Genomic DNA, 26,114 nt, shown 5'->3' with positions numbered 1-26,114 from the left:
GCTGCAGCCACATCTCTGCTCTCCAAAGACCAGGCTGTTGTCTGGTCTTCTGGGTGGGAAGAGTTACTCCAGTCTCAGAGGCAAACATGCAGAATCAACCAGCTCAACCCAGCTCCCGTTGCCTCCACGCACTCCCTCTGCCTGGGAAGCAGCTGACGGTGAGCTGCAGCAAGGCTGCGAGCCCGACACCAACACAGGATTCACAGACAATTTAGTCTCCCACCACTCACTTTCATTGGCCTTGTGCCATTCCTGATAACCAGGATAACTTGCTCTTCACCTTAGCACATGGAGGCAGGGAGCCAGCTGGATGTGGGAGGATTTCTTACAGGATAAGCAGACACTAAACCTGGAAATGGCCATCCCTTCCCACAACCAGGATGCTCTGTGGGCTAAAGGACAGTCAACAGAGATTTTCTTTCTGTAAAATACACAAATCTCTGCTTTCCATGTAGTATTTTTGAAGGACACAATTGAAGCCAACGGGAAATGTTTTAATGGTACAAGAATCAGACCTGAAAGTATATTATTTTTATCTCAGCCACCTCACTGGCACAAAAAAAAAGACATGGCTTCCAAGGACAGCTTGAATTTGGGATGAAGAGAGGGAAATACCCCTTCCTCCCTCCCTCCAGGTCTGTTGGTTTGAATCATGCCTTAAATAAGACAACAGAATTTCTTCAAGGAGAAACTACAAATGGTGGAGCCAATCATATTTTCACCTTTGATCAAAATGGCTTTTACAACAAAACGGAAATGTTACCGGGGGAAAATAATTGAAAAAAAAGAATTTGGTTTAAAAAGTGACTCCACGTAATGGAGGTGCATTTTCAAATGCACCAAGGACAATTAGGTACCCAAAACCCACTGAAAATGAAAGTGAACTGGGACCACAATTCCCACTTACACCTCCAAAATCTTCTCTTAAAAGAGAGAAGAGCCCTCTTGGGCTCTGTGGGAAACCCTGCAACTTTTCTTTTAAAGCCACCCCAAGCACTACAGAATACAGCAGAAACCCGGGCAGTTGACTCGGCTGCCGCCTTTCGCAGAGCCCAGAGCGGGAAGCAGCTCCTCCGGCATCGCCCCCCGTCCCCCACCAGCCAGGTCGGGGGGCAGAGCCCTGAAAAGAGGAAGGGTGGGCAAAGGCAGGCGAGGCCCGTGAGCTTTAGCTCAGAAGAAAGCTGGCAAAATACGGTGCTTATTTACTCAAGTCAACTCTCGCTGAAGACGAGTTTATGGAAGGTAATGACACCATTACAGTTCCGTGCAGAAAGACATTTCTAAGCTTTTTTTAAAAAAATAAAATCCCATATATGCTTCAAACTACAGGTATAATTTTTTTTTTCCTGAATCCTCCATTGGAACTTGAATTTAAAACACAGTTTAACTCCTCAGTATGTGAAATCTCATGGCCACATTAATTGAGAACATCTGAAGCCAGGAGAAAGAAATCACTTCCAGTTATGTTGTCAGTGTTATGCACATAACATTCCCACAGCTGTAGATCCATTGTGCTCCATGTTATAAATAAGAAATTGCATGGTGACAGCTAAAATTCAAAAGCGTTAATGTTTCTCTTTGCAACTCTTTTTCTATTTTTTCTTTTTTTTTCTTTTTTTTTTTCCCCAGTCTTTTGAGATTTCTCCCCGTCCTAGTACAAGTTACTTGAAGCAACATTATTGCTTACCCAACTGACATATTTACGGTAATTAAAATATAGTAAATGCCAAGCAAATATGACTAATGTTGCTATTTGGCAAATAAGCCAGAAACGACGTCTACTGATTCCGAACCGGGCTGTCGTATTTGTGTTAATCAACGTTTCTCCTTCTTCTGCTCATCTTGGTTATTCCAGCACTTTAGGGAGAAGTCTCAAGGCGGCTCTAAGGACGTGGCCAAAGGCTGCCCCGACCTCCGTCTCACATGGCAGCTGCCACCGAAGCCATCGAGTTGTGGGGCGCAAACGCAGCTGAGTCGGGCCCCGTGAGCGAATACAAACCAGCTCCCTTGTATCTCTCGCATTCTAGGTTGCGGTCCCTTTTCAACCATGAAAAACAACTACAAATTGTTCCCAGAGCTAAACCACTTAACATCTTGGCACTTGGTTGTTTTTAACTTTGTAACAATAGGCACTGTTCACTCCTCTCAATCTCAGCTTTTTATTCTATAATAAAGCAGGAATACTGATGAAAGGCTAGTCACGGCTGCTCCCCGTGGTATCAGGGTGGTGGCATGTGATGATTCACATGGGGTGTGTTTGATCCAAGAAAGCCCAGCCTCTGCTTATTCTTCCTTTGTTCTGTCATCTAAGGTGGAAAGGCAGAGAGAGACGAGTTGAGAATTTTTTTTCTTTTTACTATTATTTAGCAGTCACAGAGCAAGATACACATAAGCAAAACAACAGGGAGTGGAATTCTTCAGCATTGAAAATTACAAGTAAGAGATGCCTTTGAACTGGGAGATCTGTTTTCTGCAAAATGTGGACACTTTATTCTCATTTGTACATTATTCTTATCCAGCAGCAGGTTTGAGAGTGTATTTATTTCCGCTGCTGTCGTGTTGTGTAGCCCTGCTGAGGGTCGGCATTTGCACTTGGTGCTGTACAATCACAGAATTAAAACATGGCCCCAGCCACAGAGTTTAAATTTAAGCCGGAAGAGAACAGATTCAGCCAGAGGGGGATGCAAAAAAACCCACCAGGACAGGATGGGTAAGCACAATAAGCAATGGCCTCAGCACATCCAGCTTAAACGTTTGTCCCATTTTTCACGGGGAAAAAGAGTTCTAAGGAGGAATTTGAAGGGTAATCACTCTGTTCATGCCACTGAAGTGCTTCCCATAAAGAAAACACAAAGGTGCTTTCCTGAAACTGTAATGAGCAAACCAGAGGGGACCAGCATCTATAGCAAAGAGGGAGCTGGCCTTTTGATCCTGCAGTGAGAGAAAACACGTGAGGTGGCTTAGACAGGAGCAGGGCTCTCCTGTATTCCATACAGGAGAGAAGGCAGAGCTGCGGGAAGGACACAATGACAAGGGTGACACAAGCAAAGCAACAGGTATGGCAAACTGTTTTTTGTAATATCACTGTTGATATTCTTAGTGGGAGAAAAAATCCAAGTGTCGGATTCAGAAAGCTTTTCTACTGATTCCAGTCAGTATACAGCTCCTTCTGATGCTACACCTTTTTTATTGCTGGGTTATGCAGTGCATATGCAAAGCCCGTCATTGCTTCTGCAGCTTTCCCTCTGTCCTCGCACACTAACTGGGAGGATTTCATAACTAATCCCCCCTCGGCTTTTCTCCTTACCTGCTCTCTGCTGTTGCTAATAGAGCACAATTTCATTCCAAACCCGTACCAGTGTATCTACTCAGAAAGCTTACTGGAGGGAAAGATAAAACCTTTCTAGGACAAAAGTCTCTTTTGTAACAGTCCTGACCGTGACCTGATAAAAGCTAGTGCTTTCACCCACACGTGCTCACGTTGCTACCCACTGCAGGGCACTTACCTGTTCCTTGAGCTCAGCAAGCTGACTGGAAAGCTGTTTCACAAGGCTCATGGTTGACTCCAGCCTTTCTTGCAGGTTCCTGATTTCATTTTGCTCACTGTCACCTTCATTGCTCACCAGGGACATAGCTCTCATCCGAGGGAACCAGTCCAAATTCTTCTCCTACATAGGTATTCGAAAAATTAATAATGTTAGTAGGGGTTTATGCAGTGTTCCTAAGCTGAGACTAGAGAATGAAAACTCAGAAGGACATAGAATCACAGAATAGTTTGGGTTGGAAGGGACCTTCAAAGGTCATCTAGTGCAACCCCCTGCAATGAGCAGGGACATCTTCAACTAGATCAGGTTGCTCAGAGCCCCGTCCAGCCTGGCCTGGAATGTCTCCAGGGATGGGGCATCTACCACCTCTCTGGGCAACCCGGGCCAGTGTTTCACCACCCTCACTGTAAATAATTTCTTCCTCATGCCTGGCCTGAATCTCCCCTCCTTTAGTTTAAAACCATTACCTTTTGTCTTATCGCAACAGGTCCTGCTAAAAAGTCTGTCCCCATCTTTCTTATTGGTCCCTTTTAAGTACTGAAGGGCCACAATAAGGCCTCTGCGGAACCTTCTCCAGGCTGAACAACCCCAACTCCCTCAGCCTGTCCTCACAGCAGAGCTGTTCCAGCCCTTTAATCATTTTTGGGCCCTCCTCTGGCCCCTCTCCAACAGGTCCATGTCTTTCCTGTACTGAGGGCTCCAGAGCTGGACACAGGACTCCAGGTGGGGTCTCACCCCACTTGTACTTAGTACTCAGTGGATGACACACAGCAAGTGAGCTTAAGAAGTAGTAAATCCAGAAATTATTTTACACAAGCATTTTTATTCTTGGTTCTCCTTTGTAAAGAAGGCACCAACTGGAAAATCTCGGTTCCCCACAGCTGCACCTCTATTGCAGCGTGGGCCATGCTGGCACATTCATCCGTGTCTCTCTGGCATGCAGCAACACCGCTGGCTCAGCTCTGGGCAGACTCCTCTGGTACACGAACACCAGGAAAGCCCGAGTGCTCCCCATGCTTTGCTCTTAAGTGTATGCAGGGACACACTTCCCCACTGTCTCTTCAGCTTGGCTGGCCTCCATCTATTTCGTCTGTCCTTGCAGCAATGTCAACAAGCCAGCATCAGGGAAACAAGACAAGCCAGAGTCCTCTCCAGACTGGCCTGGAGTGTTCCTACTTCAAGAGCCAAGGGACCCTGGATTCAGCTACCCACAAAAGAAGATTTGGGGTCTTGGGAATGGCTTAGGCTTCAGCATGCTATTCAAATTGCACACCTTAGGTAAATGCAAGCACGACCCCATGTCCAAGGGCTAACCTGCTAAGGACCAGACACTAAAAGGAATAGCACTGAATTGGGTGTTTCTCTATTCATGGACTCAGGCTATGAATTTAATCGTAATAAAAATACCGTAAAGAGATGATGAGTCAGGAAGGTGCTGCTAATCAGCAGGAGCCTGAAGTGTCTGTAGAGAGCTTGAGGGCACAGATACTTGTGTGCAAAGTGTAACAGGTGGAGGAGACTGAATGGTGCAAGCCTAGAAGGAGCGGCAACCTCGTGGCAAGCAACCTGGTTTGCCTTAAAGCACGAGACAAAGGAAACGGGTCCTGTGGCTGGTGATGCGTTACATCAATGCACCTCTGCCTTGGGGGGAGTGGGAGGATGTGGTTAGATCATATGCATGGTATTTTGCAAGGGGCCTCTATGGACACGTGCACTTGATAACTTTAGAAGAGAAACAGAATGAGTTGAAGTGTGTTTCTTCCAGCCTCCTGAGCTCTGAATGGCTCCACACAAATAGCACTATATTAAAAAGGAGAAAACGAGGAAAGAAAAGCAATTCTTTCCAGAAGCCTACCTACAAGACTCCTGGCAGGCAACAGCTGTGCTACTTACATTGTCCAGGCTTGGTATTTGGTAAAGTTTTAAGTGCATCTAACTTACTGTAGTCTCAGACTTTGTCTCACCATGAAAACAGAAAAGCCAGTGATGATTCTGCAGTATATACAGCTGAGCAGCCCAGGGCAGCCATAGGCGAGCAGGGTCCGCATGGGGTGGCCTGGCAGAGCTGTGAGCCCGGGGATGCACCAAGCGAATACAGCGTTATTGTGCTTCCAGAGTTGCTTTCAGCTATGCAGTGCTCTGCCCTGAGCACCAAACTCTCCCCTCCTACAGCAACATGGTTTAGAAACAACCAAGCTAACCCTCAGTAAGCATGGAAGCACTTAGGTTATTAATGTTTTTCCTCTATTTGCATCAGCCCAGCCCCCCTGTTACCCTGAATAAGACAAAATGCAAAGCCATAAGAATTTTGGCTTGTTTTCTTCTTTTTAACTCAAAACTTCTAATGAGTTTTTGTGTGGCTGTGCAACCTCTGGTCCTGTTGCTAAACTGACAAGATGTTCAGGGAACGTGACCGTGCCCCTCCGTTGCATTTAGCAGCCCAGGGCTCAGTCAGCCATGTGTGCCGGTGGAATGAGGCCTCTTTCCTCGCTGCCCACTTTCTGAGCCTCGTGATCTCATTATGACAATTTACTGTGGTTACGCATGATGCCATTTTCAATGGGTCATAACTCATTCAAATCAAAACCTGTTTTCACCAGCTCTGCTGGTGAGCTGGAAAGGAGCGCACATGACCCTCTCTGCTGGATATCCCCAGCAGACACACGGAGCGGCAGACTCCTATTTCTGCTGTGTGCGTTTCTGCTTACAAGACCAGCATTCATTTTCCACGAGTATGCTCCGGTATTTATTTTAAATTTACTTTGGCTAGGATCTAGCAGAGCATTCATCACGTGCCTAGCGTTCAGCACAGGTGTACTCATTTATACTAAGCTTAGTTTGTGCACAGTGTCTTTCTGGATCAATGCCTTTTTTTTTTTTTTCCAAATGTTTGCCAGCAAATTTGTCTGCCACTACAGGCACAGAAAGTTAATTCAAAGGAGGTACAGTGAACAGAACTGCACTTGTATCTGAATGTTTCCTGGAAAGCTCTGGTATCTGCACCCATCACAGCTTCTCTTACTTGAAGCACCTGAAGATACCGAACTCAAGGCTGCATGGCCACAGAAGCCAGCTGAGGGATCAGGAGCCCTTTTTGGCCGGGCTCACCGTAACGCCAAAGTTTCTGAAGCCAGGCAGCACAGGGAGAGCAATCTGAGACTCCATCACTGCGGTTCTTGTGTTTGCCGAGTGCTGCTGCCAGGATTGTGAAATGCACTTTGCTAGTTTTGTTTTCCACCTGCCACTCCCTCGCTTCTCCAGGACACAAGGCAGAGGCCACCGACTGCCTTGGAAAGATTTTTGTGGACTGACCCTCCACTGCATGGCAGCATCCAGAGAACACCAAACAAGCCCATGGGGATGCCAGACATCCTGGGTCAGTGGGCTCGCCTCTCTCGAGGCTCCCTCTGTGATCTGCTTCCCTCCTCCTTTGCACAAGATTGTACTTTCTGGGAAGAGAGATGACCACGAGCAGGTGAAGAGAGGGACAGAGCACACAGCACCTCACCTGTTGCCACACAACTTGTGGTGCTGATGGCAGCTCTTTGGCTAGAACTTCTCTGAACGATGTGCCAGCTCATCTCAGCCACCACGAGCCCCAGAGTCATGGGAGCTCAATGACAGACTCCACTCACTCACATGCGCCCAGCTTTGCCCTTCCGGCAATGCTGTGATAATCTCTCCCAAGAAAGAAACTTGGTTCTAGTTTAGTTATAGACCAAGATCTGGGCATATTTGGCTAAAATGTTGTGGAGGATCAAGCAAGGACTTGAGCCAAGTTCTGAGAGAAGCTGATGGGTTTGCATGAGCCAGAGATCACAAAAAAATGTGTTACTGACTTTTATAGCCTCTCCTGGCAGCAGAGATGCAACAGGTCAAATAGCTGACCACAGGTCTCTCGCTTGGTAGTCCCAAGTGCTGTGTTGGGTGTAGGCAGGACTTTGCTTCTTGGTTCTCAACTGCCAATATATCTAAAGAAATCTAGTCCAGCTGTGTGTCACACAAAGTATCAGAAAGATTCAAAATTCAGTAGGTCAGTAGGAAACACATTCTAGTCTGCCAACCAGTCTTTAAGTTAAAAATACTCACCTGGCTTTCACCAATAGCCCCATTATAGTGAACACAGTAGGTATATTCCCTTGCTGAACTGCACACTTTTGCTGCTCAATATTATCCTGTTTTTTCATTGCATTATGAACTACAGAACTTCATTAAAGGGCAGCATGAAAATTAGCTCTGGCACACAGCCTTATTTGCCAAGTCTAGACCACAAGCAAACAGTAATTGCTGCTGGGGACAAAAAACTTTCAATCACAAACCCACCAGGATCCAGAAAGCAAACTGGACAAGGCTCCTCTGCTGAAAATTTTAGTAAATGTTCATGGGGCAGACAGGCACTCTGTAACTGCTCAACTATGGGAAAGCTATTTTTACTTCAAGGTAATTGCTTGCCAATTAACTGAAGGTAGTTAACGTGTTTGTACAATCCCAAACATTTGTTCTGGGACTTAAATGTTTATGGGCTCGGTCCAGGGTTCACCTTTACCAACTAACACATGTTAAAGCTATAACATGGCTTGTCTAGGCTGCAGGTGCGCTCCTGCTTCACCTTCTGGACTGGTGCAGGGATGGGAATCTGCAGGGCGTTATCTGTCACGTCTTAGCTATTGCTCTTAGAAATCCAACCATTTTGCTCAGGAGAGCATTCACTCAGACATTTTGAAGCCGGTCTGGAACCAAGAGGCAATTTGGACGAGGGAGGTAGGGTGCTGGCAGGGAGCAGGGCAAACCTCTGCAAACAGCTGTCACAGGACTCAATCAACAGCCACCAGCTTAGCACAAGGCAACATAACTCAGGCACAAATGAGCTCACAGGGGGTGAGGTATGTGGATGGGATGTTTTAAAACAAAGTAGCTGCCCGGACACAGAATTAATTGTTAAAATGTACTGAAATATTCTCTCTAAACAACCAGGGTTGAAGGCAGTATATTGTTACAGTTACTTCATACTTGCACAGGATAGCAGCTACTCGCAGCCCAACCGCAGCAGCCCACCTACGGATCACAGCATCTCCCCACCCCACACTCCCTTCGCCAGCATAATGTGCGCCTTGCAAAATTTGGATTTAAGTATACATCATCTGTGTCCACGGCAGAGAGTCAGCCAGACAGGAAGGCTGCAGGGACAGAAAGGAGCCGCAGCCTCCCCTCCGTCAGTTCAGCTGGGGAGAAGAAGAAGGAAAGAAAAAAAAGGGCAGGTGGGTCTAGCCAAAAGGCTGCTTGCCAAAGAGACTGCACACGAGCAGAGCAGACATTTCGTGTGGTGATCCAGCGCGCTCGCTCCAGCTGTCCTCCCCCCTCAGCTGGCGGGACTCCAGCGGGAATCACAGCTCAGCCGGGGCAAACACCTCCCTGCAAGGTGCTCTGAGTACACGCAGCTGCGAGGTGCCGATGGAGAGGGCACGCGCCGGAGAAATCACAGGGCTTAGAGGATTTGCTGCTCGTGTTTTCTGAGAAACCTCAAACCCTTCTGCTCAGCGCAAAAATCTGCATTTGCCTCCTGGAGTGTTCTACGCAACCTTCTCCCTCCCTTCTGCAGGCTTTCCAGGGGGAGGGCAGAGCTACAGGCAGAGTCCTCCCTTTGGTAAAACATTGCTATTTTTCTGACTTTGCTGGCTGTGGATTGAGCACGGATGGAGAAGAGGCTGAAGAAATTTGTTTAGAGCTTCTATACTTTGTACAAAGTCTCTCTTGAGCCATCCTTGTCCTGTTGGCACAGCCAACTGGCTTCAGTTGAGCTCTCACGCTGAGCTGAATCCATGCCTCCGGAGTAATTGGCAGAGGGATGTTTCTTTAGGAGGTGCTGGTTTCACAGGCTAGCAGCGAGATGGATCAGCTGCAACCAGCAGGAAAGACAGGGCTGAGCCTTTAAAAAATAGATTACTAGATAACAATGAGAGAAAATAGGTCAAAGAGTAGGACAAGGGGGATGAAGTAGAGAAGTGAAGGCAGCCTAATGCTTTCTGCCAGTGCCATGGCCGTGGGCTCTGAGTGCCACACCACTGTCAGCTGTACCAGGCTTTCATTTCTCCAGCAGACTCTAATGAAATGACTCTGAGCCATCTCTGCCCCATGACCCCTTGTTGCAACATGAAAACAAGCTGTTTCAGGACTTCCCTCCTGTCTGTTCAAAAAGAAAACGGCGATGACTGCTCATGACTCCTCCTGGGTTGTGACCTCCCCAGCTGCACGCATCAGAGCAGGAGACCAGCCCCCATGTCCCCCAGCCCACCGTTTTCCCCTCTGGCACAGATCCTTCGCTCCTCGGTGACTCAGTCAGACGGCCGTCAGGAGGGTTATTTGTTACCTAACAACGAGGCTGAGAAAACAAGTATGTTTAAAGCCCTCTGAGCTCCTCAGCTAGACAGTTGCTGAAGGGTGCAGAGGAGGAGTGTGGACATTGCTATGAAGGTTTGCTACCAGGTTGTGGTATCCCACCCTGCAACACACGTTCGTTGATGTGCAATCATAGAACGGTTTGGGTTGGAAGGGACCTCCAAAGGTCATCTAGTCCATCCCCCTGCAATGAGCAGGGACATCTTCAACTAGATCAGGTTGCTCAGAGCCCCGTCCAGCCTGGCCTGGAATGTCTCCAGGGATGGGGCACCTGTCGTGCAATGAATGGCAACCACCAGCTTGGCAAAAGCCTTCTCCAGCTCTAGAGAGACTGTAGCCTCTCAAGTGCCCATCGGGGTTGTAAAAACCCTGCTGCACTGGTACTGAGGGGAGGCACCGCTGGTCAACCAGTGGCCTCCTGGCCTGAGCAGCGGCACTGCTAAAAAGTGGGGCACAGCTTCACCCCCTGCTACTCGGTTGTGCCCCAGGACTCCTGTGCCTCAGCAGGCCAGCAGACAATCCGCCAGCATTACTGCCCTTCAACAGGCAGCTCATGTCCTTCCAGGCAAGAAAACCATTTGCTCCCCTTCTTTTTGAGCCAGCACCTTGAATAAATACTTTAGCACTGCGTACAAAGAGATCTGTTTGCTGAGAAATTATTCTGTACGTCTGAAATGTAAATAAGTCCATCCATTTCCTTCCCAGATCTGTTGCCCATACAAGCCGAGAGTGATCAGTCCAAATGACCTTTGGAAAGCTATTATTTTTCTGCCCACGGACAGAGCCTGGTCCTAAGAGTCTGTAGTTACGTAGCTGCTATAGCCACCTTAAAAAGGGATTTCAAAGATTTAAACTATCTTGTGCTTTAAATGACACAGGGCAATAACCACTTTGTGATTTAATCACAGACAATAATAATTTGGTTCAGTGTATGATTCAGCTAATCCACAATTTGATAAACGTTCTTCCTAAACTACAAACCCAAATAGCTTTCTGCAAATCCTGTTTGACACTTTAATGTTAAGACTGTATTTGATAAGCAATCTGTGCTGTACAAGAATACAGGGAGGGAAATTAGGAATTGTTATGCATCTATATGCATCCACAACAGTAATTCAAGGAAAATAAAAATTAACGTTGGCAGTTGCAGATAAATCTTAATGCAACAAGAAAACTCATTGGTTTGCCTGGCTCTGTACTGGATTGATACATGCTACAGTGTTCACAGCTCATAGGAAAATATGGAAAGCTGTTTCCTCCTGCTAGAAGGCTGGAACCATAACACAGACTCACTGTCTGCTTTAGCAGCATCATTGATGCATTTACTTTCACTCTAACTTGGCTGAATGTTTCTGAGGGCTGCAACAGAATCTATCACTGTAATTCTGAATAATTGTGAGTTCTTCAAGACTGATATCCAGGTCAGTCAGTTATAAATGTCTTAATGTTTCAGTATCAGCATTCCTGCTTGCGATGTCCCTGCAAAAATTATGGTGAGGAATGACAATAAACTTCGAATTGCAAAGATTCTTCTCTGATGCTGTATGTGGCATTTTCAATACTCAGCCTGAAACTCTGTAAAGGACTCTGCTTTTCCAAGAAAAACACCCCAACATTTCTTCTTATCAATCACACCTAAGGGATTTGGTATTTACTTCCAAGCGATGGAAACGATCATGAAAATTTGTTACAGTCGAGACCATAAGTTTGAATGTGCTCTCGCACTATTGTTGCGGGCAAAACCATATGCAAATGTTAAGTACATGAGTCACAGTGTGCCCCTACAGTGAAAAACGCTGACCACAACCTGGGCTGCATCAGTAAGAGTGCGGCCAGCATGCGGAGGAAAGCAATCCTGCTTCGGCCCCCTAGAAACTTTACCCCAGAAGGCGGAAAGTAGAAACCGAACTAAGCAGCTTTGTCACTGAGACTGCACCTTCCAAGTATCCCCCAGGTGGGGATCACAGAATGGTTGGGGTTGGAAGGGATCTCTGGAGACCATCTAGTCCAACCCAGGAACCCAGGAGAGCTGCTGGCGTGTAGGACCACAGCTGGCCGGGGACTCACAAGCGTTGTGTGGCACAACTCCTGTGTGCCTGGCGGGCCCAAGCTTGTGTCCCACCCCAGCACTGCTCTCCTTGAAGCCACGTTTGCTTCTCGTGTCTTCCCTTGCCTGTGGCATACATTTGTTTTTCAACTGTTGGTTTCTTCTGCTTCGTCAATCACTCTCTGCCACCTTATCTTTATCATAACCCTCCCAATTGATATTCTCCTCTGCAAATCTTCAAGAATCCCAACACCGCCATCTGAAGCTACGATTTGGTGCTTGATATTTGTGCCCTTAAAATAGATATAATTATACATTTGTGCAAAACACAAGTTTATTTTTCCACATCCCTATGTTATTATGTTGTTAGTGGTTACGGGACATGCTTTCGGAAAAACACTTCAGATTATTCATTTAAAGTAATGAAATTATTTCTGATACAATCCCTGGATCTTGTGCATAATGAAACAACATCTGGGATAGAGATTAGAAAATAGATGTTCTTGGCTTATTTTTTTTCTTTTGTTAAACAGATGTTGTTGATACAAAATGCAGAACTGTAAATCATAGTCTGCATGTGGACACAGACTGTCACTACTGAGCAGAAATTTACTGTAGCTAGATAGAGATTTGAAACAGCAATGAATCACTGGCTTAGTAACTTTATTCACGTGGGTATGGTTTCAATATTCAGACATTAAGTGCACATGTCCTAAAGAAAAAAAAAAAGAACCTTTTAATGGTAGCATGGGAGGCTCTGGTTTAGTTCCAGCTGTCTTGGTGAGGGAAGCACAGTGTCACGCAATGGCAGCCTATGTGCAGAGGCACCTGGCGGTTCTCCGTCTCCTCCTTTGCAGCTCATTGCGGTGCCACTATCGAATCCCACCAGCTCGGCCCCCCCAGTTCCGAGAGCGGCCCCTCTCCATGCTGCACCCTCTGGGGCAGCCCCATCACAGGAGAGGGGCTGAGCTGCTCCTGCAGCCCCACCATGGCCACCAAAATGCCTGCAGCTCTAAATTCTTCATCCTCGTCCTTCCCTCGCTGCCCCTCGGCATCATTGCAGCAAACTCACCATTCACTTGCCAGACTGGCTCGTGCCTAGCTGAATGGGAATGGTATTTCTGCTTCCCATTGATTGTATTTAAAGCGAAGAGAATTATGGTGCTTCTCCAGCCCCTTGCCATTCCTATCAAACTGCGTGCATCAGCACGCTGAAGTGCCCCCTCTCCTAGTCTTCTTTGAACATTGATTTTCTTTTGAAAAACATGCTAGCAGGCGCACTCCAGATACTGAACCCTAGACAAAACCCAGCGGCATTAATCCCACTGCAGTAATGTAAATACATCCCACAGTATAATGCCACTGTTGGGGACCAGGATGATGACCGCACCTCAGAGAGCCTGTAAGGCCACCACAAATTTTGACCAGTTTTTTCCAATGTAAGTGCTGGCTTGATCCAGTGGATCAGGGTCTAACTCCATGGTTAAACTCCAAACCACGACCTCTGCTTCATATCTTTTGTAGCACAGAATTCAGGCGCATACTTGTTGAAATTTATGGATCTTTTTCACGTTTAGCTTTAATTCTCTGGCCCTGCCACCTTGTATTTTGCAAGCACTGTCCATTTCCTAGCTTTAGCTTCAATTTGGTGTAACAGAATCTTTGGGAATTACAAAGACTCAGCTGGAGACTCATTTTTCAGAGGTTCAGGACTTGACCTTGTTCTCAGCTTTACACAGGCAGAGCTTTGCTGATTGCAGAGCAATTGTTCTGGTTTAGGATACTGCCCGAATCCTGATCTGAATGTTCCTTCTTTGGGCTCATTTTGACTCTGATGTATTTTGCACATGGTGCGGTATGAAAGGACAACATAAAGAACATTTTCTTTTAAAATTAATAAGAATCATTACTTATCACCAATGGTCCACGCAGAACTGGTTTTCTAAGTAATGATGTTATCTTGCATATACCATGCATATGCATAAATGTACACACTTGAGTTTCAGTCAGAGGAGAGGAAAAGATCTAGGTGGCACCTCTTGACAAAACAACCCCAAGCAATGGCCACCTTTCAGCCATGTGGGCCTGAACACTATCAGCCTGCTCACCAACTTGCTTTCAAATCGCTTGCTGTCCTCATGGGTTTTGTACATTCACCTGCAGGGCGAGCACAACCTCTTGTCCGTGCAGACACGGTGGCCAAGGAGCGGCCCCGTGGCAGGTCTGGCTGGGGCTGGATGAGAGGCAGATCCCACAAGGTGCCACCTGCCTACTGGGAAGCACAGAGAACTTTTATTCCCTTTGGGAAATAGCTGGAATACAGCAAAACCAGGCTCTCACAGAGAAATGTTTATTCGTTAAGGTTTGTGTCTGCTGTTCACAGAGGCTGCAAGCATCAATCAATAAAAGAAAAAAGCCACCATGGTATTTGTGAACCCTTATCTGCCTATGCTACATTGTCATTTAGTGTTCTTGCTCGCTTTGCTAGGAAAATATTGAAATGGATCCTCTGTACAGCTCTGCTTTTTCTTTTTCTTTTTCTTTATTTTTTTCCCAGACCAGCATTTAAATATGGCTTAGCTCTGTCCAATTAAAATGCATTTTCTCATGAAAACAAGCAGATGATCCGTTTCACAAACCTCAAGTCACAACCTTCCTTCAGCAGCACCCAGCAAAATGAAAAACAGAGACAAAACATTTTAATCACATGTGTATAAAATACACAGGGTTCATTAAATACGATGTAAAGTTGCCTGTTTGTTTTGGAGACTCTTTTAAGCTCCTACTACCCCAAACTCACAGAAGTGTAATGTGATTCCTGATCTATTGAACTTCGTAGGATGGCTGTAGTAGGTTCCATTATATATAAATTGGATGCAGCCAATTTACAATCTCCGATATATACTTTTATCTCAAAATGCCCTGTGAGGCAATTGTATAAAGTACTTTATCAGGGATTGTTGTTGGTAATATTGCAAGATTTCATGATGTAAAAAATACATCAATGTCATTTAAAATGAACAAAATGGTTCCCATTTTTTTTCCCGTGGAGCATTTTTAACTATCTTCTCAACAAATTTGTTCAATAAATACTGTATGAAACAAACATTTTGCACTTTGTCCCATAGATACAATTTGCCAACCTGATTGATTTCTTTCTCTACAACTAATCTGATTTCTTTAGGCTATATATCTTCCCTTTTATTAAGGATGATGCAATCTTAGCTTTTTATCATATACACATCCACCATGCTAAAAAGAGAGAAGATTCTGTGAACTAGCCTTGCAATCAAATAGAAAAACGTGATGTGAATCTCATGAAGCTGATCCCAGAAGATAAATGGCACAATGAGACCAAAGCCATACAAATCCAGAAACTTATCCATGAAGAGTAATATGGGCTGGTGGATTTTTCTTCCCACAACAGAGGTAGAAAACAAGTAACTTCATATCTGTAACACCTTGTAAAACAGGCTCACACTAATGTTGCACCCAACTCTCTCAAATCTTGCTGTCTCTGAACTGTGGGAACTCAGAACCAAAATTATGGTTTTTGTAGCCTTTTCCTAGTTTACTTTTTGCAGAATCTCATCGTTATGCTTGTTGTCTGGCCAAAGTCACGCTTATTTACTCTTAAATGGTGTTCCTGGTAAGGCAACAACCTCAAACTGATCGCCCCATGCTTTTACTAATTGCTTTTACGTCTTTGGGCAAACCCATAGTCCTTCCTTTCCCCAGCATCTGCAGTTATCTGCCTTGGCTGTGGACAATTTTGGAGTCTCTTTCCCATTCAAGAAGCCAGAAGCTTAGTACCACTGTAATAAAAAGAACAATAATTGTTTTCAAATGTTGCAATAATATTCTCGAACAGCATTGAAGTGTTCTGTGTTTGTTGCTTCTCCCATAATGCCAAATCAAATTAATTCAGTTTACACGCTTTGGGATCTGCTCATCACATTGTTCCTCTGGGGCTGAACTTCTTATCTCTGTCTGTGACCCCAGCTAAGGTCCTGTTTTCATTCATTAAGCAAATCCATATACAGCCAGTCCCAAGAGAATCAAGGCTCCGCCAGGATTTTAAGCACAACAGTAGGTGCCTATCCAGTGCCTTGGACACCCTTTCCATCACTGGAAATCACAGAGTAAAGGTCTGCCCACACACACACAGCTCCATCTCAGGCCACATGCTTCTTTAACAAAGGGATAAAAGATGGCTTTTGCAAACTGCCTGGAAAGTGAACAGCTCCATTCTCTGGCAGGTCGAGGCAGGAGCGGATTCCAGCGGGGAACCACAACCCATGTCCTGCCAGCAGCGCTGCTTGGCTTGAGGGTGCTCCAGCTGGAACACCTCCACTCCGCGTTCGTGGGGAAGCACAAGTTTCAAGGAACACAGCCTCACGTCCAGACCCCTCCTCGAGTTTTTAGGGCCAGCAGCAAACAAACAAACAACCAGGAGCCCAACTCGGCTCATTTATTTTAATTTGTGAATTGAATGAATTGGAGTTGGAAGCAGGACAAGAAGGCTGTGACTACACAGTATTATCAAGGCAGAACCCATCTTTATAGCAAAATCAGTCTATGAACCCTAAGTACTGCTCAACACACAGGTGGCCAAATCTTTCAAACACAGAGTAAATCAAGCTAAGCTTACAGCTGAGCCACAATAACAGGGGGTCCAAAAAGACTAGTGCTGGGTAGTATCAAACCACTGATTCCCAGACCTTGGGGGGAAAACACCCAAATCTCAATGAACATACTTTTGTTACATACTCTGTAACCTGCAATTACATTACAGCTTTTTTATTCAGAAGTGATTTCAAAGGAAAAAAGGTTGTGTTGGTGATGGGACATGTCCCTTTTGACAAGTTCACAAGAACATGAGGGGCTGAGCACGGCAGCAGCAGGGACAAGGGCACTGTGCAATGCCGCGGCCATTCCCTCACCAAGTCGGGGATGCAGGTTATCACCAAATCCTCACTACACACAGCAAATCTGCCTGTGCTGCAGCACCTGCCGCTGATATCAATCTTTCTCCCGCTCCAGCTAATGGCATCATTTCTAAGGAGGCAGGATGAGATTTGTAGTTTCCCATTCAAGCAGCAACAGGATAATTAATTTTGCCTGTCTGGAAAGAACGTATATAAACTTAAAGCCACTAAACTTCAGGCTTTTACAATGACATACTAAATGAAGCTCACCTTTCCCTTTATTTACCCACACCTCACATATCACCTAGCCAAGCAGGCCTACTAAATTATTTATGGTGGACCAAAGAGTCAATTTCTGGTAGATGCAGAGCTCTTGGAGTAGAAAAGAAGATGCACAGCTCTCTTGTAGAATAGGAGCTTTGTGCAAAGATGCATGGTCCTCATGTGATGCTAACTTGTCATGCTTTGAGCAACACACAAATGAGCAGGAAATCAGATAATTAGTCACGTTACTGTAATTGCTTATTTTATGAAGTGGAGAGGGAGGTGTTCAGCACTTGTATGAGAAAATGATGTAGAGGCAAAATTGTACAGAGAAGCAAAAAAAGCAATGGACTACCTACAGAAATGAAGGCTATTTTTGAACAACAGGAAAAGCAATAATAGAAAAATAATTCAATACCTAGCAGCAGGAAAAACAACAATGCCTCAATATAATCTGTAAATGTAAAAGTAGGTAACGGTTGAGTCTGTGAGGGGATAGGGACTTCCCCTCATATACCCAAAGTTGTTGAACCTGTGTAAAGCACAATTCCAGCTCTATTTTAGTGACTCTGTATCACCACTCAAAAGCCCTGAGATCCTCTGTGAATGTCAGGCAGGCCTTGATGCAGAAAAAGGACTTTCTGTGGGACCTGGTGCACCTAAACCGAAGCCCTGAACTCCTGCAGGGCCCACATCTGTATGGAAGGACACAGAGAGCTGCATTCTCCTTTGCTCTTCTATTTTGAGCACAACAAAAAAACAGGAGCAGTAAATCATCTATTTAGGCATATTTCTTTAATTGCTTATTTTATGAAAATCCAGCTGCAGACAAAACCGATGTTGTATTTCCTAGGAAATTAGCCTGTCAGAGAGTCCTCAGATCTTACTTAGCAGCCAGCTTTTGTGCTCTTGGTATTACTGCCATGGTAAGTAATTACTCATAATGTGACATGCATCATATCAGTCTTTTAAAAGTAATTAAGAAAAAGTTGCATGGCTTAATATGTACATACATCTCATCCTTGCAAGTTGTTCTTTGATAACATCTGCTAGGTTTTGGAGGAAGGCCAGTTTTAAAAAGTAAAATAAATCAGACCTAACAATGGGAGTATTATTAGCTTCCCAAAAGTTATAAACTCCTTGCCCCACTCCAGCAGAGCATTCGTATGCACAAGTCCTGAAGCATTTTCCAGTCTGTGAGTTGCCAGATCAGAAACTTTATGTTGAACTAGAATTTATGATAATGAAGAAGCCTTAAAAATACCGTTTATTTATAGTGAGCCAGTTTAAGAATCACAGCTCACCGTTCCTGGCAGATTTAGCTGTAGCAGCTGAAGGGGTCACCCCTATCAGCTGGATGCCCTTTCTCCCTGCTGATATTATCCTACCTATAAAGAGGCAGCAGAATCAGTACCATGTCCTCTCCTCAAAACCAGTGCAGTTCAGACTGGCATGACTTCAATGCCCACCAATTTTCACATTAGTACTCTGGGCTGCGAACTGCAGAAGCTCAGGAGCGAACAAACAAACAAACACATCGCTTGTCCTTCCCCCTCTGCTATTGTTGTGGTTAATTGCAACAGAATGGTATGGTGGACATCTGGGAGAGGAAAATTCTTAAATCATCTAGGATGAATCATCAGAGTGCATGTGAAAAACACCCAGACTGTCTTCCTGACAACCCAAGAGTCCCTTCTGCAGCATTAATGTCACCTTTGATTGACATTTCTCTGGTTTAGGTCATTCTTTCTACCCGTAGAGTGACTAGCAATCCTCGGATGTAATATCTATAGAATAGAGATAAAAATTAGTAGAGAAAACCTTTGCCTCCAAAATTCAAAAAGACGAGAGATAACAGAACAGAAAAACCCTGGATGACAGTACTTTTTTCTTCTCCAAAGAAGTTATATTTTAAGAGCTGAGGTCAACAGCCCTTTAGTACATATTATTTTATTACATTCTTTGACAAGAGTTGACAGCAATAAAGAACAGCTCGTTCCACAAACCCTGCTTCTCCTTACCTGCCTGCTCTCAGCATAGTCTTCCTCTTTCCTTACAGCACTTTTTCACTGCCTTCACCTCACCTGTCTGTCTTTCCTTTGGACCTGCCCCCCTCTAGCGTGTGCATTCCCCATGTGTGCTGGTTTGACTGAAGATAAGTTAATTTTCTTCATGCAGTTAGAAACCTTGCTTTTTCATAGCTAGCATGGTCATTATTTGGACTTAGTTTGAGAAGAAGCAGATAACACCTCAGAACAGAGTTAATGTTCTTAATTGCTCTGGTCTGAGAGTCAAGGTTGTTCTGAGTGCTCTGCCCACAGGTGTGAGACATCGAGGAAGGGGGGCATAGATGGGGCAGAGCTTGACTGGCATCCAGACTGATCAATGAGAGTATTCCATCCCATTAGTGTCATGCTTCATCTCTCTCTCGTGTTCTTCTTCACTCTTTTTGTCGAAGGTGGGGGAGTTTGGTTTGGGACATTTAGTTCAGCCTTTTGCCATCCTGCAGAGGCCTCTGGGCCTTTCTGCCTTTTTGGTGTTTTTTTTCTTTCTCTGGGACTGGCTGTTTGGGACCGGGTGCCGCTTCCCGCGACTGGCTGCTCAGTGTGGACTGAGTTCATGAGGAATTGACTTGAGTATCTTTTATTTCTATTTTATATGTATATTTACTAGCAGATTATTAGTATTTTGTTATTTTATTAAACTGTGTTTATCTCAATCCAAGTTTCTCCTTCCCTTTCTATTCTCTCCCCTATTTGGGGAGATGGGGATGGGGTACACGAGTGGCTACTGTGGTTGTATTGCTAGCTCCGGTTAAACCATGACAGCCGTGCTTTGTTCAGGGAGGGCCACAGAATACCTTGGACATCATGCTGGGGGTGTGCACCAGTATTTGGCATCAGTGAAACGCCAACAGCTTCTCTAACCCTGGCACAACCTCTCACTGCCCCGCAGTGCAAAAGGACGGGCAGCCTGGCTCTTGACCCACAGCTGTTCGGCTCCGCAGGCCCCGCTTAGCTCACACTTCTGCTGTTTTGACAGTCAGCTACTTCTCCTGGGGTTGGCTAAAATGAAAAAAAAATCCCTTTGCAGGCCACACACTAGAGTGCCAGGGACTATACGCAACCAACTCCGGCTTCAGGAGGGAGCTTGTCCCCTGTCCCCGCTGCGACGCTGGGGGGTCACAGCCACCCGAAGCAACCTTGGCCAGGACATCGCAGCACCACTGTGGAGACCTGAAGGTGGGGAGCAGCTCCCTGCTGCCAGGGCTCACATCACACCTCCACTCCTCAGGTGGGAACGTGGCAAAACGCAGAGCAGCGAGGCAGGAGAGGGAAGAATGCCGAGGGAAAAGGGCTCGCACTGCCCAGGACACAGCTTGAGCAGAGTGACAGCTGTTGTGAGGCTTCTCGGTGGCTCACTTGACATTATTCCCAGTGTCGCTTTTGAATTTAATACCCACTTCTGGGTATCTAATAGAAAAAGAAGGCAAAACCATGAGGCTGGAGGTAGAAAGAAGAGAGACAACAGCACCAGCTCAAGGGAGCTCTAAATTCAGGTCAATTTTCAAATGTCAGTGTGTTGTTTTTTTTCTTTTAAATGAAACCAAACCAAACCAAACCAAACCACAACAACCACAACAACCAAAACAAAAACCCCACACACCTAGATTTTTTGAAAATGGGGAATGCGTTTTTCCTCAAGACATGGAAGTGGCCAAGGCATCTTGCCAAATACTTATTTTATTTAAAAATTAAAAAAAAAAAAAAGCTGACACCTTCAAAACAAAATTTTGAAATGTTTAAAATGAAGTAGCTAAAATATTTTGTCACATTACCAATGACAGGCCATAGCTGCGAGAGAAAAGTGCCTTTAAAAGAACTGAAAAAGAAAATCACTGTTCAGACTTTCAGGCCGATGCTGCTCAACCTGTCTGTTCTCTCTTGTCCTTCTAATGCTGATGGGAATTCTGCTTTTGATTTCAGTGAAGGTGTGAGGATCCTGAGTAGCCTGAAGAAAGACTTCATATAAGGAATTTGCCATTCCAGGAGGATACATTTGCAGATGAAACAAGATCTAAAGGAATACTTTTATGATACAATCATGGCATAAAAGCTCAGGGTCCCAATGACCATGATGGCAGGAGGACAGAACCTTTAATTTCCTACCAAAGACTGCCTTGCTTCAGGGAGATGGTCTAACGCACAGCAGTATCCTTTACTCTTATGAACACAGGCTGGTTTTAGAGCAGTTTTTGGTTGATTGAGGAGTTATGTAATTGCACCTATTACATCCAATTACATAATTAGAGTAAATAAGTAATAATATAATGAGGTGCTGTAATTATGTAGTTATGACAGGTAGTACTAATGCTGATAACATCCATTATGAAACTTGCTAAGAACTGTGGACAGGGCACGCGAGAACAAAACTTTTAGGGCTTCCTTTGCTAGAGTCTGTCATTCTTCCAATGGGCAAAATAATTAATTTAATTACTATGCCAATAGCCTTTTATTTTTTGCAAATGAATAGAGGCACAAATCATAGGCTAATTCCTATTTCCCTGTTTTGCTGCAAAAAATTCAGCAACTAGTCATCTATATTTTTTGCCTCCATTTATCTATTTGTAGCTACCAAAGCTTAGGTGAAAACTGCATGCACAAATTGTACCTCTGAAAAGAGAAGTCTGAAAATCCGGATGTTAACCTTCACTGTTCTAGTTATCGCATTAAACTGTCTCCTCTGACAAATGGACACAAGGAACATTCAGAGATTGCTGTATCGATGTAATACAAGTTATGTGCATCTCTCTGGGTTTGCTAGGGATGGTATTTCTGGTCAAATGGGTCAGATAAGAAGGTTTTTTTCTGCAGGAATGAAAATTCAATAGGGGAATCATTCATGCAGGTTTTCAATGTAAATGCAAGGCATGTAGCCAGCTTTTCAAAGTTCATGTCTTTCTGGTTATTGTATAATACCTGTATGACTTTATAAAAGAAGCCTGCATAACAAACAAATAATAACACCCACTGCCCTGATTTAATATTCATTAATATTTCACCTGATAACTGATATAAGATAGTGTGTAAGAAGAATGGGCATCACTGGAAGATCTGAAGCGCTTTATTCCTACCAACATCTCCATAAAGTAACTGTCTGAAAAGCTAGAGGTATATAAACTGTGTGTTGTTTTGCAATACACTTTATGCTTGATGCTTTTTTCTAAAAAGAAAAAAAAAAAAAAAGAAGAAGAAAAAAGAATACCTGATTTATGAAAGCTGGATGGCTACTGATTACTTCTGTCACTGCTCAGAGCAGTATGCTAAGCACTGAAGCAAATACAGAGCCGCTGGGAAAATCTAAATCACAGGGAACAGACGATGTCCACAGTCCAGAGGTAGAAAGCAAAAGTCCTCCTCTGCTATAAGGTCTTTTGAAGCCAGAGACATGTGAACTAATGGGAATGCCTTGAAACAAGCCACCCCTGAAGCAGAAATACAAGTGTACTTGGCAACCTGCAAAAATATTGCCTTTGAGTGAAGGGTGTCTACAGCATCACCTGTAAGTTTCTTTCCCTCTCTTGAGCTGGGAAAGCAAAGTTAGATGTGTAAATAATTCTACCGCTCTTCACACCTGGCCTTTTAAATAATATTTCAAAACAAGAAAACTGGATTTTCCAGTTGTGCTATCAGCAAGCCTTCAAACCAGATGCTTCACTGTTTGCTGGACAACTGATACATAAAAAAGATGGACCGTCATAATACAGACAATTATATTTTTGGGTCTTGATGGGTCAAGGCAATGGAGACAAGAGTATCAGAAATTGCCAATGTTCTCCCTGGTGCTTAGTTAATACTGATAAGCACTCCAATGTGACTTTTTTGCAATTCTTTGCAAGACAGCAGTAGACAAGTACAAATAATAATTGGTTCCTAACTACAGTTGTAGGGGTAGTGAGGATGATACTTGAAGTTAAACTCTACTTTCTATTAAAGTTACTCCAGCATACTCCAAAAGTTTGACCTACATATATTTAAGGATGGATCTGAGCCTTGAAGATTGTATTTGGGTAGAAATTCTCTCTAAGTAATCCAGCTGTGAAAACACAGAATTTGTCTTTGGTTAAACCTTCACAAACAGCTATAAAAGGCACATCTAATAATAATAAAAACTAGTAGAGCTAAGAGAGCTTTTCCAGGAGTATGATTCATGGAGTTTTTTTCAGCCATGTTCTGTATCAGCTGAAATATAAAATTGCATTCTACCTCCCCCACTTTCAAAGAGGTCCCCAGACTGCCCTGTTCTTCCAGTCACCCTATTTTTATAAATATTTGGGGCATTCCCCTACACCCCCAGTCAGCCTCCTCCAACAATGAGTCAGTTCCACTGGCAAGCCTCAGTTCCCTTGTGAAAGGTTAATTTGAAGTCTGCTTCCCTTGTGCCAGATCCTCACCAGAACTTGGTCTCTTACCAGTGACAGGGTTACCTCTCCCAGCATCAGCTTTTAGCCTGTCACAAAGTCAGAATCGGCTTCTCTCTTGGTCTTCAGGACAAAAACCCATACCTCAGGCTTAATTTCTGCATAGTACATCTCATCTGCTACGTTTATTACTATCATGGTGTGTTTGAAACACACCAAACGTACACTCATCCAGCTGACAGCCCCAAACTACCTCTGAGTGCTTTCCTTTTCACTCTTGGTCATAAGCAAAGCTGTATCTCTAAATCTCTTCTTCCAGTTGAATATCATACTTACAGAATACTTCACTCTTCCAGTCAGATTATTTTCTTTCATTTCTTAATATTCCCTGTACCTTGCAATCTCTCTGGCTCCAAGAGAAAGAGCCCTTTTCTGTTCACTTAAGTAGTTCAATTGCTTCTGCTATGCAGCACTGGTATTTCTGCAGCATGCCTTCCCTAGATTTTGAACTGGGGAATTTAAACTACACAAAGATACAATTACTAGTCCCACACCAGCCACTTGTAGTTTCCTCAAACATTTGTTTCTCTTTTTTTTCCCCATTCCTCCATTCCTTCTTCAATTCCATGTAAGCTTTACACTTCCAGGTCCATATGTACTTCTCCCATAATCCAGAACAACCGTTAACTTTATATGTACTCGTGGAAAAAATAAGACATCCTTCAGAGGGTTTAATAATCCCCAAATATGGATTACTGCTAACAATGTAAACCACAAGCATTCCACCATGGAGGAACAGGGGCTTTGAGAAATCAGTTCAGTGCTTGAGGTCACATGTGTTTTGGTGCTTTTCTGTTAATATTTTAGATATTCAAACAGGAGTTCCCACCATTAATGCAAATGTAAAATACATTAGTGAATTGCATCCGAATAGTCAAACCACTGTTGCCACAGGATGAATACACTTACTATGAATATTAATGTATTCCTTGGAATTAAACATTAATGCTTAACGCACATACTCACGAAGTTTAAAATCACACAAACACTGCAGGGAGAGGAAGAGGAGTAGAGAAGAAATAGACAAATGAGACAAGCCCTAGAGTCTGGAAACGTTATTGACTTCACAAATTAAAGTGCATTTCTGAGATAAAGTATTTTCACATGTAAGAGGACGACTTGCCAGTATGAATAATTTCTTGTAATGGAACACAAGATAGAAGCATTTGCTTTAGTTTTGCTATCTCACCCATCATACTACAGAAGTGTAGATCCATTACTGCCTAACAGCACAAATGGGCTGGGCAATCAAAATGTCCATGGACATAGGCTGCTCCTCCATATTGGAATACTCAACTCCCATCACCTGCCGCACCACCTTCCCACATAGCGGTAACAGCATTTACAAAAGCTCCATTTCATCCAGCAATCAAGCGTGCACTCCTGTCTAAACACCAGCCACACTACTAATGCGAGTTCCTCAAGGTAAGTTCTTCAGTGGGTGGAAGTCATCTCCTCCAACTTCAGCCAGCTCCCAATTAGGTATCTTGTCTAAACTAATCATTTAGGCTCTCAATAGAGTAAGAAAAGCAATACCAGGGTGAGTCACCCCAGCTATCCCAGACACCTGCCTCAGGGCAGGATAAATGGTCCAGCTTTCTGAACTGACAAGACAGGGAGCTGGGATCAATTTAAACCAGGTGACCGACTTGAAGACATCTCAAGTTAAAGGAGAAGCATCTTTCTCTTGGCTAAACTAAGGATTTAAAGGTCACCCAAAACTTCCCTAGTGAGGCTGGGTAGTATGTATAATCAAAGGCTCGATGAAGGATAGTGAGGGTGGTAAAACACTGGCACAAGTTGCCCAGAGAGGTGATAGATGCTCCATCCCTGGAGACATTCCAGGCCAGGCTGGACGGGGCTCTGAGCAACCTGATCTAGTTGAAGATGTCCCTGCTCATTGCAGGGGGGTCGGACTAAATGACTTTTGAAGGTCCCTTCCAGCCCAAACTATTCTATGATTCTATAACAGAGCAGATACTCTCAATAAGAAATGTGGCTCAGAAGGGCATAAACAGCAAAGCCTCATGCGCATTTGGTTACACCCTCCTCTGGGATTCAGACATATGCTAGCTCTGCAACCACAGACCCTGGCACAGGCCCTGAGCAGTGCAATACCTGCCAGAAGTCCATGGGAAGAAAATGCTGCACCAGAATATCCCAATAGGAAGGAAGAATTCCACAAAAATGAAGCCTCAAGCCAGGCAGCCTTGATAATCCATCCCCCTCTCTCACCAGGACAAACCCTCTTTGGTGGCAGGCTGGAAATGAAATGCAATCGACCATCTCTCTGCCCCAGTGTCATCAAATTTCTCTCTCTGAATGCAACTTGTACTCTCACTGCTTCATGAGGCAGTTTCTGTAGCTCTTCAAATCCCTGCGGCAGCTCTTCGCGGTCTTTTCAATAGCTTGTTCAGAGCAGTCATAGGAGAAAAAGCACTAGCCCTCAACAC

General features: G+C 44.4%; 1 protein-coding gene across 3 annotated transcripts in view; it reads right to left on the bottom strand.

The window, feature by feature from the left end:
- Positions 1 to 2,174: 2,174 nt before the first annotated feature.
- The window catches only part of ITPR2 (inositol 1,4,5-trisphosphate receptor type 2), a 264,569-nt gene continuing 240,629 nt past the window's right edge, over positions 2,175 to 26,114 (bottom strand). For all 3 annotated transcript variants that reach the window (XM_082043370.1, XM_082043371.1, XM_082043372.1), the window contains 2 exons: positions 3,507 to 3,668; positions 2,175 to 2,306 (listed from right to left, as the gene is read on the bottom strand). In XM_082043370.1, coding sequence (XP_081899496.1) covers positions 2,220 to 2,306; positions 3,507 to 3,668 — 249 coding nt within the window. In that variant the 3' untranslated portion in view covers positions 2,175 to 2,219. The remainder of the gene's footprint in view (positions 2,307 to 3,506; positions 3,669 to 26,114) is intronic.

The sequence above is a fragment of the Streptopelia decaocto genome (genome assembly GCF_964273445.1).
Source record: "Streptopelia decaocto genome assembly, chromosome: 1".
In the NCBI taxonomy this organism is placed as follows: domain Eukaryota; kingdom Metazoa; phylum Chordata; class Aves; order Columbiformes; family Columbidae; genus Streptopelia; species Streptopelia decaocto.
The sequence above is the reverse complement of the archived record's forward strand: the minus strand, read 5'-3'. Positions and strand labels throughout refer to the sequence as shown.